The following is a 15,024-nucleotide window of genomic DNA, read 5'->3' as shown; positions in this document are numbered from 1 at the left end:
AAAATTTAGTTTAATTAAATAATTTTGGAAAACTTTTAAATTATATATTTTCCATCCGTCCTGTTATTTCCGACGTGAAGTTTTCCCTTCGTTAGTTTCCACACTTCATAGTTGCTTAATGTTGGCGTGAACAGTTTTATTTGCCAACAGCAATGAGCGAAAATTTTCATCTGCATCTGGCACTGGGAGTAGGACAGAGCTTGGGCCCTGGAAGTCGGTCTGGTCCTGGTCCTGCTCCTGGTCTACTGGTCTCCTGGCCAGCATAAAGTCAACTCATTATGAAATTACTGCTAAAAACTAAGCTTTCCCCAAACGGAACGGAACGGAAAGGAAAGTACGGTACGGAGGAAGTGCAAAAAAGAGACGATGACGATGACTGGCAGCGGAGAAAGCCGGCAAGGAAAACAAATTAAATTTAATCGATTTGTGAAAAGCTGCCAGACAACAACTGCAAGTAGTGCTCGGGCTGTGTTGATGGGTTGCATGGTAAATTAAGTGAGGGCGTGTCCGGACTGCGGACTTGGCCAGAAGCACTTGGCCACTTGGCGTGCAATGCCTCTAAGCGCATTCTAAACAAATTAAAATTCAATTAAAAAGATGAAATGCCATTTCAGGGCTTAGAATGCTTCAGGGCTCTGGGCTCTGCGCTCTGACTCTGGCATTCCACAGTTGAATTTGCTTCTGTCTGAGTGAGTTAGTTGCCATTGGAATTGGCGCCGTTGCCGTTGCTGTTCCTATTTCTGTTGCTTCTGCTTAATCTCAGCTAAAAGGCATCTCACATTCAATTCATTTAGCGGCAACACGTTGTCGCAGTCAACCATCATTATCGTCATCCTGCTGCTACTGCTGCTGCTGCTGCTGGACAACAATTTCTGGCTGCAGCATCATTAATCCCTCGCCCGCAACTTAAGTGCGACTCGAGCATCATTTCCAATTACCAGACTTCCGACCAGACGGCCCAAGATGCTTTGGCGGCGGCTCTCTTTGGCGACATTTTTCGTTGATAATTTTTGGTAGTAGTCCGCCTCCATCCTCCCTCTGGCTTGGTCACGGCCATCGATGTGGCAGTGGCAGCTCTCATTATGGCCACTGCTGCTGTTGTGGCAGTGGCCTCAGGCAGTGTAACCGCCAACTCTTATTTGCCATGCTGTCGTTTCTTTCATGCATTAAAATCAGCGCCCCATCAGCGCCTCTCACACCATTTCGCGGATACTCATTCCCGATTCCCTTTGTTGCTTTGTGGGGGGGACGTCCTTTTTTCCATTCAGTAGTCCTAGCTCTTTTCGCTTTGGCATAATGGCTGGAAGCCAACCCAGAGTACATCCCCTATTCCCCCATCTACTTTCTGTAATGAATTGGCTGTAACGGAGAGTCCTGGCTCTCGTGGTTGGCTCACTGACTTTCAAATGGCCAGAGTTCAAGTTGAGGCGTGAAATTGTCTGAAGTTTGTCTTGGCAGAGGCGTTCATTTTCATAAACTTGATTAAAATATAAAGCTGGCAGACAAATATTTAGTATCCATTCCTCTTCAGGGCTTTCCAAATGGCTTAGCAGCCAGCAGAAGCCTCTTCTGGCTGTCCACTTGAAGGACTGATCGGAAAATCATCTCTGGTCCAATTAAAGTCCATTCCTTCTTTCCGTTTGGGTCACTTGAGGCAATTAAAGGGCTTGACAATCATCGCACCGCAAGAGGTATTGGCCCTGGCTGCTCCTCCTGGATGCTCTCCCCCTTTTAGCCAGCAATAAAGGAGCTTAATTTAAAATTTAAACCCTTTTTGCTGGAGGCGGCGACCGCAACGTTTCCTGTCGTCGTCCCTGACCGGTTGGTCCCGGCGATGCAATGATGAAAAAATATTTTCCGCCCTTCTGGGCAACACGGAGACGAGCAACGGCAGTCCGATCAAGGGGCTCGGGCTCCTTTTGCAGGACGACAGCAGAGCAAAAAATTTTCACAAATTATACGCTCACATGCCAACTGCGAAAAAGGAAAGACAAACAGAAGTGGAGAGCAAAAATTATATAGAGTCCCCGTCCCGGTCCTGTTCCTGGGGAAAAAGGGCAAAAATCAGGCGATATCCTTTGGGGGAATGGCAATAACAAGTCCGACCGATGATTGGGTCCGCAGCCGGACTCGTCTCGACTCGATTGACTGCACCAATAATAACTTCAAACAATGGATCGCCCAAGTTGCTCCACCACCACCGTGCTCTCTCTCTCTCCCTGTTGGTCATTTCCGCTGTCGGCCATGTTTGTTTAATTTTTGCCACCGCTGCGTCTTGATTTCCTGCCACGGCCACTGCCGCTGCTACCGCTGCTGCCTTTGCTGCAATTGTTCCAATCGGCCGCCAACTGCTCGTTTCCGCTTTTGTTTTTCGCTTTGGCTTTTCTTCTACTTGGGCAACAAACAGGCTTCAAATTGAACGGAAGCAGGGGCACGAGTTATGCACCCCAATGCCTGCTCCACCCACGCCACGCCACGCCAGTTCAATCTCCACCCACCGCTCATCTCCGGCCCAAGGGCAGAGCGAGAGGCCGAGTCAGAGGCATTGTTCCATGTCATGGCTCCTTCGGCCATTCCCAGCATCTTTTGTTGTTTCTATGGATGCAGGGTGGAGAAGGAGGAGGATGGAGGCTGCCTGCTCCGGAGCCGCCCTTTTGTCGTTGCGCTTCCGCTTTTCCACATTTTTCTGCCTTAGACCAGCGCCCCGTGCCGTTGCCGGTGCCGGCCCAATTTTTCCTGCTGCGCTGCTTCGTTTGATTTGCGCTGATTTCTTTTCCACTGAGTCCGAGTCTGAATCCGAGGTCGGCAGCGCTTCTGAGTGTCCTTTAAAGCTTATTCTTGTTCTTGCTCTGTTTTTTGTCTTGCGTTTTTTTTTTCTCCATCAATTTGATTTTGTTAGTTTCCATTTCATTGAATTCTCACATATCCGCATTCGGAACCAAGCAAGGGATCCCCCGGATCCCAGGATCCCCAGTATTCCAACATCCAGCTAGTTGGTTAAATTGTGCCATTAGTTGGGCCGTTGTCCTTGCTTTCCCTTTTTTTTTTTGTCGGTATTATACTATTCTATGCCACTGACAGTCGAGTCTTTCTTTTTTGTTGCAGCATTGTCTGCCGCGTTGTCGTGTTATCCTCCCGGTGCCCCGTGCCACACACAACAAAAGGGTTTCGGCCATAAAATAACCAATTTGCATAGTTTAGTTAGTTGGGCGCTTCCGCCAGTGACACTTTTGATGGTGAAATGGAACGTGGATGGGGAGGGGAACGACGGTGCTGGTCGCAGGGAGCCGGAACGGCCTATCCTATGCGATCCATGGCATGGCCTGGCCATAATTGATGACTGTTGGTAACGAACAACAACAGGAAGAGCCAAAAACACTGACGAATTTTAAATTGTTTCTTTCTTTCCTTTTGTTAAATACTATATATTATTTGGGATTGTGATATGGAAAATATTGGAAAGAGCTTTTTGAAGAAAAAGTTAATGGAAAAATTTGACAATATAAATGTATTACTAATAGTCGTAGTTTCTGTATTCTTATGTAAAGCTTGCAGTCAATTTTATTGAAATGTAACCAAATTAAGTCTGGAATTAACTTCAGTTTGTTTAAACCAAAAACTTACTCAATTATATTCTTTTTGCTCCATCAATGATTTGTGATGTGATTATGCAAATCATTCATCCTACTAGTAATATATTCATTAATAAATTTCCTGATTTATTTCAATAAATATGTAAATTCCATGGTTAAATATAATTAAATAAGCGCTTTGATTGCAATTTTCAATGAACGTTTTTTCCGCAAAGAGAGAGTACGAGTACTTCTTGAACCGACTCGCAAAAGGAAAACTCTTGAAAACTGTTAGGGCGTGACCTGCGGCAGCTGCCAAAGCCGAATCCGAAGCCGGGTCTGCAGACCAGGCCAAGCCATTACCCCTGAGGTCATTGCGGAGGGTACTGCCAACAATTTTCATAATCATTTAACGGCTTCGCGAGGCATCGAAGCAGGGAAAGAGGTAGAGGATTGGAGGAGTGTAGGAGTGTAAAAGCTTGGGCCAGGGCCTCTCTCAATGGCCATTAAGTTTATCGAAGAACGTTCGAAGAGTGCGCACTCGAGATGTGGCTGCACCTCTGTACCTTCTACCGACCGGCCCGCCTCTTGCCTCTCACCTTTTTGGCCATTTTTGGCGCACACAAAACCGCACACTCGACTCAACAAGGTGGCAGCTTCCACCTGGCCCTGGCCTAATGCGGCTGGCCGGGGCGGGGCAGGAAATTCCAGACTTCAGCCACCAGCCACCAGACTTCAGCGACTGGCCACTTGAGAATCAGTCGACCAAGAAACGCGGAAATGGCACAGAGCATCATCGTCTTGTCGTGGGCCCCGACTTGAGCCCCACCCGGCCGGAAGCGTCAGCGAGAAGTTTGAAGAAGTTTAAAGCACTCGAGACACTTTTGCAACTTTCTTTTCGGGGCGATGGGGAAATGGGAAGACCCAAGGGTTTATCAAACTAACGACCTTTGTTGATGAGTGGCTGCTCTGCCGTCCCTAGCAATTTTATTGATTTTTCTTTCCAATATGGAATATGAAGCCTAAAGAAGAATGCAGCTGCATAATTGGAAGCCATTCAGTGAGTTATGCAAAATCAATGGGGTGCCAGGCTGAAGAGCAGTCTGACACATTAGACGCTTACCAGCGATAAGCCTGGCAAATAAATGGAATAAAACTGCACTTAACGTCAACACATTTGACAGGTGCGGAAGGTGGGAAGATGGGAGGTGGTGGGTGCAGGTGGGCATGTGATCCCGGGGTCCGACAAGGAGAAAGCTGGTTAAACCCTTAAAATGCTTTTTCCCGCCTGCCACTCTCTACACTCTTTTTAAAAGTGGGCTTGGCTCATAGCTCAATCTCTCACACAGCTCTCCCGCGCAGTCTTTCCCTCGTTTCTTTTTTTTGTTATAACAAATTGGATTTGGGAAAAATCGCTCACCTTTCATTTCACGTGGATTAATGGCGTCGAAGCGAACGATGACGTAGCCCTCGCACACAATGAGAGAATGTCGAACGCTAAGTGTTGGGCGGAAGGGTAGGGTGTTGCTACTTCCTGATGCCCGCGGGGTGCGAGTTTCCACCAGCCATCTGGCAGATGTGTTTTTGTGTTACCTTTTTTGTTAGCCCCCGACTCGCGAACGGTGGACTCGTCGGGATTTGGCACGCTGATTGGGCGAGCTGCCAGTTTGGACACCTGTAATACAATGAATAAATTAAGTGGTTAAGGTTAAGTAATTGAAAAGCGATTAAGTTGGATACACTAGCTGCGTGGATGGAGGATTGGACGGTTTTAAATTGGATTTCTTTGTGTAAGCGGGGAATATTTTTAGACAGTTGAAAAAAGTTGATGGCATTACAACAATGCAAAAATAGCGAAAAATATCGAAAGAAATCTGAATTTCCCAAAGAAATTTTCCCTAGAATTGTGACAGAAATTTTAAGGGAATATTCGGGGTGTCCCGCAACTATTAAACCCTTTCCATACTATAGTATAGTAAGCTCTATATATTTATATACTATAAATAGTAAATGACTCTTACAAAAGATGTCGATTATTTGGTTGGCTTCATTTTTCTCTCTCAATAAACATAATTGTCGCCATTTTCACTGCCTGCATAATATATATATTCTGGTTAGATATCTTGTTACTATACTCCCACACACAATGGCCAATATTTTTGGACCAAAAATTTTCCGCTTTTTGTGTGTCAGTGCAGTCCATGCTAATGGCATGGCCGCTCCTGTCCGCTCCCCGTCCACAGCCTTCAGTCATTGTTGTTAGCGTTATTTGCATATTCTGTGTAAAGTGTACTTCCTTTCATTCATTCAATCCCATTGCAAGCGAAGACCCGACTAGAACAAGGCATAGACTATTCAACAAAAGAAGGAAATGACAGGATGGAACTTAGGAGTAGTACTCGCATTGCCATCTAGTGACACAACCCCATCCCCATTCCCAGACCCAGACCCAGTTTTTATTTCGATTTCCAGTACAAGAGGGCCACAATAAACTTTAGTTAACTCTTTTCCCCAATCCCCAAAATGTGAAGTGAAACAGAAAATCGGCAGAGAAAAAGCGGCCCAGGCAATGTGCATAAATAAGCAACACAAAAAGCGGAATTGGGAAAGTGGAAAATCGAGGGGTGAACTTTCTTTCTTACCGTCTAAAGGCACAGACACAGACACAGATATCGCTTCAGTTGCCATTTAATTTTTACATTTTTCTCCCCAATTGTTGCATAATCAAGGCATTAAAACGGAACGCTTACACCAATTTGGCCCTCATCCTCAATACTCAGTCCTCAGTTTTCAACCCAATGGCTTCTTCAATTGGCAACATCAAAGTCTGGCATAAATATTTCCTTTCGCCCCTTCGTTTTGTTTGTGTATTCAGTTTTGTGTTACAGGTGATTGCATTTTCCCTTCCGGTTTTTCCCGTTTTCCTTTTCCTTTCACTCTGTTTGTTTAGGTAACAATATCTTGCCAGTTATGCGGTGGGGGTGGGAGTGGGGGTGGGGGTCTATGGTTTAACCTTTAGGGTTGAAAGCGAAGAAAAGTCATTGTGGAGTTGTCAGCGAAGATGATGGTTGGTTCTTCGGATTTTGCGTTCAAATATTTGTATGAATTATGAAAATTTAATGGTTTACGTGAGAAATTTCATAAATATTTAAACATATACAGATATTTAAGCCAATTTTAAAGTCAGTTAAAGTTTCTTTAGGTTGCCCCAGCAGAGAGCATACATCACCTTGGCAATATATAAATTGCTTGGGCAAAGGATGCAATCGAAATTAAATCCAAAGCGAAAGAGTACATAAATATAGCCACATGGAATGGTAGAATTATTTCCTCAGGTCATTCAGACGCATACACGAAACGATAAATTGCAAGTGCAATGTTAGCAATTGCTGTTAGCCATTACGTATACGCCGCGTTGCACCAAAAACAAGCAGCAATGGAAGCAGTAGCCACAGCAGCAGCGGCAGCGGAGTGCTGTATAAAAAGCACACTTGATTGATGAAAAACCTTTGCGAAATGTCAATCCAACATAATTGAGTCATGTGCCCCATAAAAAAGGAGAAAAAACTAAAAGAGAAAACGAGGGAAAACGTGAAAAGTGGCAGAGCTATACATAAAAAGTAGAAAAGAGAGTGCACTGCGTACACAGGAAGGTTGGAGGATGGATATCAATGCTCTCGGGGAGCGACCATATACATATATAAGCCACGCTGAACATTGGCCAAAACCATCATTACCAACGCCATACGTCGCGACTGGCACAGCTTAAAGTCACTCACGTGTGGCAGCCAAGGCGAAATGCACATTATAAACCGCATCAAACCCAGAGAAGGTCGCGTGACTCACGTGGCCATCGTGCGGGATCTGCTGCCAGTTCGGGTTCTCATCTAAGGTGCTCCATCACGGCCTCAGAGCTGAAAGGTAATGCTAGCCAAGTAAATGTTACTGACTGCAATCCCAGAGGACAGAGGACTGAGCGACCAAAACGATATAGTTGACGATGCTGATGGCAGGACGATGGAACACAACCAATGGAAGGAAAATCAAGCTCTCTCCCTCTATCCTTTCTCACTCTCCACCTCCATTTCTATCCTGCTATAGACCGCAGAACAAGTGGCAGCCAAAGTCGTTTCAAGTAAGTGTGACAAAATATAAATCTTTCTTCCTGTAAGAGTACACTGTGTGTGTGTGTAGTGTGTGTATGTGTGTGTGTGTGTGTATGGAGGATAAAGTAACCTGAACACATAAGCTGCAGTTGGTCAGGTGCGCTCGTTAAAGTGGACAGCCCTGCTCTACACCCCGTACTCCATCGTATACAAGTAGTTGTTGCTGGCAGAGCCGAAGAAGGACGCAGGGGACCGCATCAGCTGCAGCTGTTTACGACCTACACCAAGAGAGTTCTACTAGAGGGCTCTCATTTGTAGAGAGAGTATGTTTTTGGGGCATGGCACTTGTTAGGATTTGACAAAGTTCCATTTAAGGGGTGGAAAATGTACCCAGTATTTGACAAAGAGGGGAAATATTGCTCCGCTTTTCGAAGTTCTTATTTTTAAGAAAGTAAACCCCATAAAAGTTATATGTCTTTATATTTGAATAAGATTAAAACCTGCTCATCGGTAAACTATGACTCTACATCCCAATTGACTTTGCAGCTGGAAATCCTAGACCTAATCTAATTGAGCTCTAATTGGGATTAGCATTCACTAAAAGAGTTCCAGATTCTCGTAAATCCAAGTATAACTTGAACATAAAATATCCCACTATTTTATAGAAGACTCTCTCATGGATGGTTCTGCGCATGCCCCACTCTGCCAATGGCTTTCTCTCGTGAATGACAATTACGAACCACCTCAAATCGGTGGCTAAAATGGCGCTTTCACGGGCAAACATTCTGTCGCTCTCTCGGGCTCTCTCATTTTCGTATGAATTTTCACGAAAGTAAAAACAAATCCAGCGAGGAGCATTATAGCAAAAAGAGAAACCGAGCGACATGGATTTTCTTTCACTACTGATACTTTGCCTCTGTGTGTGGAGCGGTGCCTGTAGAGTTGCAAGAAGCACACACATGCTGTGGCACGGCACTGCTGACTTGGCTTCAATGCATATGCTTGGCACACAAATACACATGGCAGCGATGGAAAGCGACCCAAAGACAGAAATATGCAACGCAATCCCTTTAGGATTTTTGCGGACTGTTTGCGCGCACTCTCAAAAACTTGAATGCACCTTAAACTGCCGCCGACTGCTTGCTGCTTGCTGCTTACTGCTTGCTCCCGCCTCTCGAACTTTGACAATCTAAGCAGTTTACTGTGTCAATATGTTACGTTTGCAGCCCCAAAACTCCGCATAACTTATGCATGCAAATTTCGCCATTCCCATTTCCCCAGCCCCATTCCCCCATTCCCCCAGCACCGTTTCCCCATCCTCAATCCCCCACTCTGTTGACTTCGAAAAGGTAGAAAAGACTAGAGGGACAAAGGGTGAGGACTACGAAATTGTACCAAATGCGGTTATTGCAGCGATTATTTTAATGGCTCTTCTCGGTTTGTTTGATGCCCCCAGAAGTTCGAGGCGGATGGGTGCTTATGCTGTGCATGATTTCCGTGTTTGTTTTTATGCCCTCTACGCCCCACCTCCCTTGCCATCGCTGGATCGGTGACACCATTGCAGGCGTATTTAACACCTGCAAAACTTTTGGCTCCGAAATGTCATTCATGGTGCTTTCCACTGCACTTTCCACTGCAGTTTGGCTGAAAGTCATTTGTCAGCCCGTTTCCATTGAGTACAACTTGGTATCAGTCCAATGGGTGGGGTGGGTACTTGTAGAAGAGTGATCTGCAGGCCGATTTGAAATTCAAATTTTCAACTTGCTGCAAAACTGAAAAGTTGCGGGTGAAAACCGAACTAAATGCTCGATGGCAAAGTTTTTGCGAGCAAGCCAAAGTTTCTGGGGAAAAACACTTTGGTGTAGGGCTATTGATATGTTTTTAATACGAAATGTTACAGATTTTCTCCGCCATGCTTTAAATAATCCCATCGATTGGAAATATATAAAATATGGGCTGGGCTCTGGGTTGGTTTGCCACCAAAAAATATATTTCCACAAAATTAAGCACAGAGCGGAAATTTGCAAATATTTGTGGCACAAATGTGACAACAGACTTCATAATTCACACAAAAGTTCATGCACAATTTCGTTTTCCTCAACTGCTTTCCTTTTAATTTACACTAAATGTTGCAACGTCGTCTGAAGCGACGCGAAACGACACAACGGGGCACAGCTGCAGTGGTTACCCTTCCCCTTCCCCTGGTGACTGGTGCCTGGTGCATGCCACACCAACGATTCTTCTCCGCTTGCTTATATTTTATTTGTGGCTAAAAATTGCATTCATGAATAATTCAGTGAAGTGAAAAATTTGGGGTTTTCTTCTTTTCCTCTCTCCCTCATTGGTTTCTTTTTATTAACAAAAATAAGCCCCGCCAAAAAGGAATTCATTTTTTATTTTTAATATGCAGCTTCCGCTTTTCTTCTTCCTGGTCCGGCCACATCCACTCCTCTCAAAGGACCCCCGACACGTTTTGTAATATGTGCGGGCTATCAACATTTTGGGTTAATATTTAATGCAATTGACAGACAGACCGCCGCGCTGCGGCCAGCATTATGGTCGCGTTGATGATGCCTCGGACCATGGATCCCAGAAGCCCTGTCCCGGATTCCTTGTTCCGTGTGCCGTGTCTGGCAGACTCCTCCCGAAAGTTATGCGCAGTTTTGCATAAAAGCAGAGAAACCAAACCATGTTGGATCTCCCCAAAATACGTACAATGTAAATGACTTTGCCAGGAAATGGAGACTGTTTATGCAGATCGAATATACAGTGAATACTTGCGAATGTTTATGTTCCTGGATTTATGAAACTGTTTTTGCCACTCTTTTCCACTATTTCCACTCTTTCCCTATCTTCCCTGCCTGCCCTGCCTCTTGACTGTGTGGCAAATAAACTCCCAACTATTCTATAAATTATAATTGTAAAAATATTCAGTTTTTTTCAGTGTCTACTACTCGGCAAGAACTTTGCGACATTTTGCATTGCAATGACACAAGGACTGGACTGCACTGTCTGTATGCTCTCTGGGATCTTTGTCTGTGCAATTTGTTTATTTCTTTTGCATTTTACTGAAGTACGAATATTAATGCAATAAATACTGGAGACTCTAGACAGTTGGACAGCAATAAATTGGTATTCGCTGAAGAAAAAAACCTAAGTTTGGCTTCTTTTCTTTAATATTTAAGGAATTACATTTCATTTTGATTTGTACGGCATACCAGTAATTTTTGTGAACCTCTTTTGCTCTTTTGGGGTCAAACGAAAGAATTTCCGAGATGTACTGTCGATTTCCGATTCATTGTGATAAGGTGGCCATAGCGTGGTAAATGCCATTACTCTATAAAGGAAGAGTATTGAGAATAATTATGGCATTGTGTACATTCCATGACTTACCGCACAAGATAGGCTGCCTCGATGGCGGAACACTGGTAGTCAATGAGTTTCCTCATCTCGTTCTTGAACAGACGATTATACCTTATTGTACATTCCTTATATCGTGACAAACATTGGGATTCCCTGTTGACAATTTGTGTGTAAGTAGAGAATAAATGTTTACTATATCCGATACGTTGGGGAATCTTACAAGGGTGATTTGAATTTACTATAGCTGGGCTGCTGATCAATGAAATCAAGTGCATCTGGATCTTTAGCTTTGCATATATAGATGTTATCACTATCAAATTCAGTGCTGTCAAAGTCTCCAATATACTTGGCGTCATTCGGGTGGCGCTTGCATAGACTTTGTAATAGCACATCTGATTTATTTTTATTGTGGATGGGTATTTCATATTTTTGACTAGGTTTGTGGTATGTCGTATATGTGGAACGTCTTAACTGTGTTGTGCGTCGTGGGCGTGTGGACAGTGTTGACAGTTTTCGCCCGTTATCAAAAGTTTCTTCGGTCTCTTTATTTTGTTCCATGGCGAGTATTGTGTATGGTATTTTTTAGAAAAACAAAGACTAAATTTAACTATTCCGTATCATTTTGAGTTAACGTTAAATGAAAGGGTTGCTAGATAACTACGAAATAAATTATCTATACATCGATCGCATAAATCTTTCATTCTGATGATAAAATGCAGCCCCGGAAAGCCATTTGCCGCTGTATTATGTTGCTCCAAACAATATCATTTGGAATCATCAATCAAATTTGCGAATGGTGTTCAGAAAAAGGGTCTAAATCTGGATCCGTGACGATGAGAAAGCATGAGAAAAATCACTGGATCTGTTTGGGTGGAACAGAACCACAAGCACCGTGATACGAGATTTGTATTTATTTGATGGATCTTTTATCCCAGTTTAATCAACATATTCTGCAATAAGCCAAATGACTGAAAGACTACAAATATTTCATGCATCTCAAGTAGCTGAAGAAATCAATAGACACTGAAGCACAATGAAATACTCAACTATCTTGAGTACTCATAACCCAGCCAACAATGACTCCCGATTCACCCTACAGTTTCCACTAGAATAATCCTCCCGCAACAAAGCCATGCCACACAGAGTGGCATACTCGAATGGCTCGCCTCCAGGCGCCAGGCGATACATACTTTGTGCGTTAAAAATATGTAAAGTATTTTAACCGAAAACCTTTCAAAAGATTGGAGAGCAGGCGAATCTGAAGCTGTTCATGTGTGCATACGTGGCGTATGCGTTATGTTATTAAGCGACCCGAAGTCAGTTGTGTGGTGTATGTATGTCCGTTGCTTGATAGCATTGATTCCATCCCCAAGTAAAACCACGAAGATCCCACATAAAAATGCCTTGCCTTCTTCCTCTGGAGGCAAATTTGCTTGGAATTTAAGGTTCTTTCGTTGGGCCTGGAAAGAGCTGTGAAAACGGTGAAGAATTGACAACATGCAGACACTTCATAAACTTGAAAGAGAAAAGGATTGCAGAGGCTTCCTTAGGATTATGAAATTATTCAATCGATGGAATAGCCAAACAACTTTAAGTGTTTTTCCATGAGAGTAAAGTATAATTCAACCGCTCAACTCCTAAGTGGACTATTAAATTATAATTAAAGACGGCGGACTCTAACACTTAGACCTCTCACTTTTTTATTTGTGGCACTATGATCCTTTGCTCTGGTACTACCCCAATTTATGGCTTTAATCTTTGAGATAGAAATTATACTTGTTCTCCCATTTGGTATTAACACACAAAATTCTTCTGTCTCTCCCCCGGTTTCTATTCAAGCTGTGTTTAGGCTTTATGGCTCAAGGACGTGGCGCTAGCGCACATCTCAAGGACCGAATTTGGATTTGTGTTTTCATTAAGAGCTCCAAGGAGGTCTGCTTCCGAATGGGGGCGTTCCTTAGCTGCATTCCACCGAAAATTGAGTGGGGATACACACACAACACACACACAGTGGCAAAAACCAAAACAGAATAAAAATACAGCAAATAAATCAAATTAAATGAAATGAAATAGTTGCGGATTTCGAGGCGCTGACAATGGAATCCTGCCGCCATATTTAAGCTGCCAGTTCTCTTATTTTTTTGTGTGGTCTCTTTTTCCATGGACTGGAGGCGGTACGGCAGCTGAAAGTGAAAGCAAAATCCACCAACCCCCACTCAAATGTGTCCCGAAGTGTCCTTAGACATTGGTTGACATCTTGTCTGTTTATTCCCAAGGACCAAAGGCAGGTCATTCCGTGTGTCCCTTCGCCAAATAGAGGGTTTCTGACTAATAAAGCGACTGCTAAGTGAGTCTGGTTAAAAGGGACATTCCATATGGAAGTGGAAGTGAAGTTTTTTCATATTTGATCAGATTTTATTTCATTTCAGCGCCCATTCGAACTGACATTAATGGGTTAAACATGATTGATTTATTCCACTTTATGCACATGCTAAAATATTTAACACGATAACATGCATTCGGGGCAAATTGTATTACATTACACTGACACTTTTTCACTAACAATCGTTGCTGCCTAAATGGTATCGGGAGAGTGCATTCAGACATGCTCCCACTGCCAGCCCCCCCGCACCATGATTGGCCACGTGGCACAGTTTCGAATGCAATTCTCCGCCAATCGCCCGGCAATTCATATCCTGCTGCTGCACAAACACAAACGCAATCGACACAACGGCCCACATCCACATCCTGGCTGCCTGCACTGACAGTACCAGTACCAGTACCAGTTCCAGTTTTACCCTGCAGGCACCGAAAACATAGCACAAAACACACTCGAGAATATTAAACAAAATGTCAATTTTGTGGCAGTTTTAGTGCCAAACAAGGTCGAACAGAGGAGAAAAGGGTGGTGGGGTGGGGCAACGGCAACGGCAACGGTTGGCAGTGGGCCTTAAGGACCTGTTCAAAAAATTGGGCAAAAATCAAATCAAATTGCACACTTAAGCTGCAGTTGCAGCAGCAGCAGCAGCAACGACAGAAATCAAAGATAAGTTTTTGGGGGAAGGACACGGACATGGACTCGAAATCAGAATGGAAATGGACTATCAAATGACCAGAGGAGGTTCGGTGCCATCATTCGTCCTTTCAGTTGCCCCGTTATGGGCGCAGGGACAGGACGGCACAGGACAGCGCGAAAACGAAGCGGAAATAAAATCAAGCAAATTGAATGCGATGGCTTGGACGTGGGAATACGTGCCAACTGATGTCATAACAACGAGGCAGGACGCGCGGCGATAAAAAACACTTGAGATCAACGGTAATTGCTGCCGACAAACTCATGGATATTCCTCGGGTATTCTCGGGTATCTCCCCGAGTATAGGAGACAAAAGCTGAACACGCGCCACACCGAATCCATAACAAGCCGCCAACAATGCGTGCCAAAGCCATGCGAAATTTTCAAGACATCTCCCCGCCCATCCACCCATCCACCCATCAGCATTCTCGGCGCTGAAGTCCCGGCGCTGACGTATCTGCAGCATGTCACCGCGAGGCGTCCTGGACAAATGATGGTCTTTCCCACTCCAACTGCCACTCTTATTCCCATTCCCATCGGGCAAACTTTTGCCCCCGACAATTGACATTTAGCTACCTACCCATCGTCGCCGCTTCCGTGTCCACATCTATTTGTGCGTCTGCCCGTCTGTCTGTCCACCAAGCTTGTTGTCGCATTTTAGCCGGTTCCGTGGACGTGAACGTGAACGTGGCTGGCACTGCTCTTGCCACCTGCTCTCTTGTCTATTGCCATTCATCAACATCAGGACTGAAATTAGAAATGTTTTTCGTTTGGCTTCCGGCAAGACTCAGACTCGGCTTCAGTACCAGCCCCAGGTTAAGCCCCATCCTCAGACCACCGACATCATCGACAGTGACAACGGCCATCGACATAGTTTCATGCCATTTGGGCAGCTTTTGGCGATGGGGG

General features: G+C 44.4%; 1 protein-coding gene across 1 annotated transcript; it reads right to left on the bottom strand.

Annotated features, from left to right (window-relative positions):
• Positions 1–10,836: 10,836 nt before the first annotated feature.
• LOC13036349 (uncharacterized) lies at positions 10,837–11,698 on the bottom strand. The gene is made up of 3 exons (XM_003736822.3): positions 11,262–11,698; positions 11,072–11,194; positions 10,837–11,015 (listed from the first exon to the last, which is right to left on the bottom strand). Exons 1-3 carry the CDS (start codon positions 11,597–11,599, stop codon positions 10,874–10,876), a joined length of 603 nt encoding a protein of 200 aa, XP_003736870.2. The 5' UTR covers positions 11,600–11,698; the 3' UTR covers positions 10,837–10,873.
• Positions 11,699–15,024: the final 3,326 nt, after the last annotated feature.

This window comes from Drosophila pseudoobscura, chromosome 2 (genome assembly GCF_009870125.1).
Source record: "Drosophila pseudoobscura strain MV-25-SWS-2005 chromosome 2, UCI_Dpse_MV25, whole genome shotgun sequence".
Taxonomy (NCBI): Eukaryota; Metazoa; Arthropoda; class Insecta; order Diptera; family Drosophilidae; genus Drosophila; species Drosophila pseudoobscura.
The sequence above is the reverse complement of the archived record's forward strand: the minus strand, read 5'-3'. Positions and strand labels throughout refer to the sequence as shown.

Coding starts and splice junctions, on each gene's coding strand:
- LOC13036349 (XM_003736822.3), bottom strand. CDS start 11,599: ATGGAACAAAATAAAGAGACCGAAGAAACTTTTGATAACGGGCGAAAA. Junction 11,195..11,261: donor AGTAAATTCAAATCACCCTT/GTAAGATTCCCC, acceptor AATTGTCAACAG/GGAATCCCAATGTTTGTCAC. Junction 11,016..11,071: donor GAGGCAGCCTATCTTGTGCG/GTAAGTCATGGA, acceptor CTTCCTTTATAG/AGTAATGGCATTTACCACGC.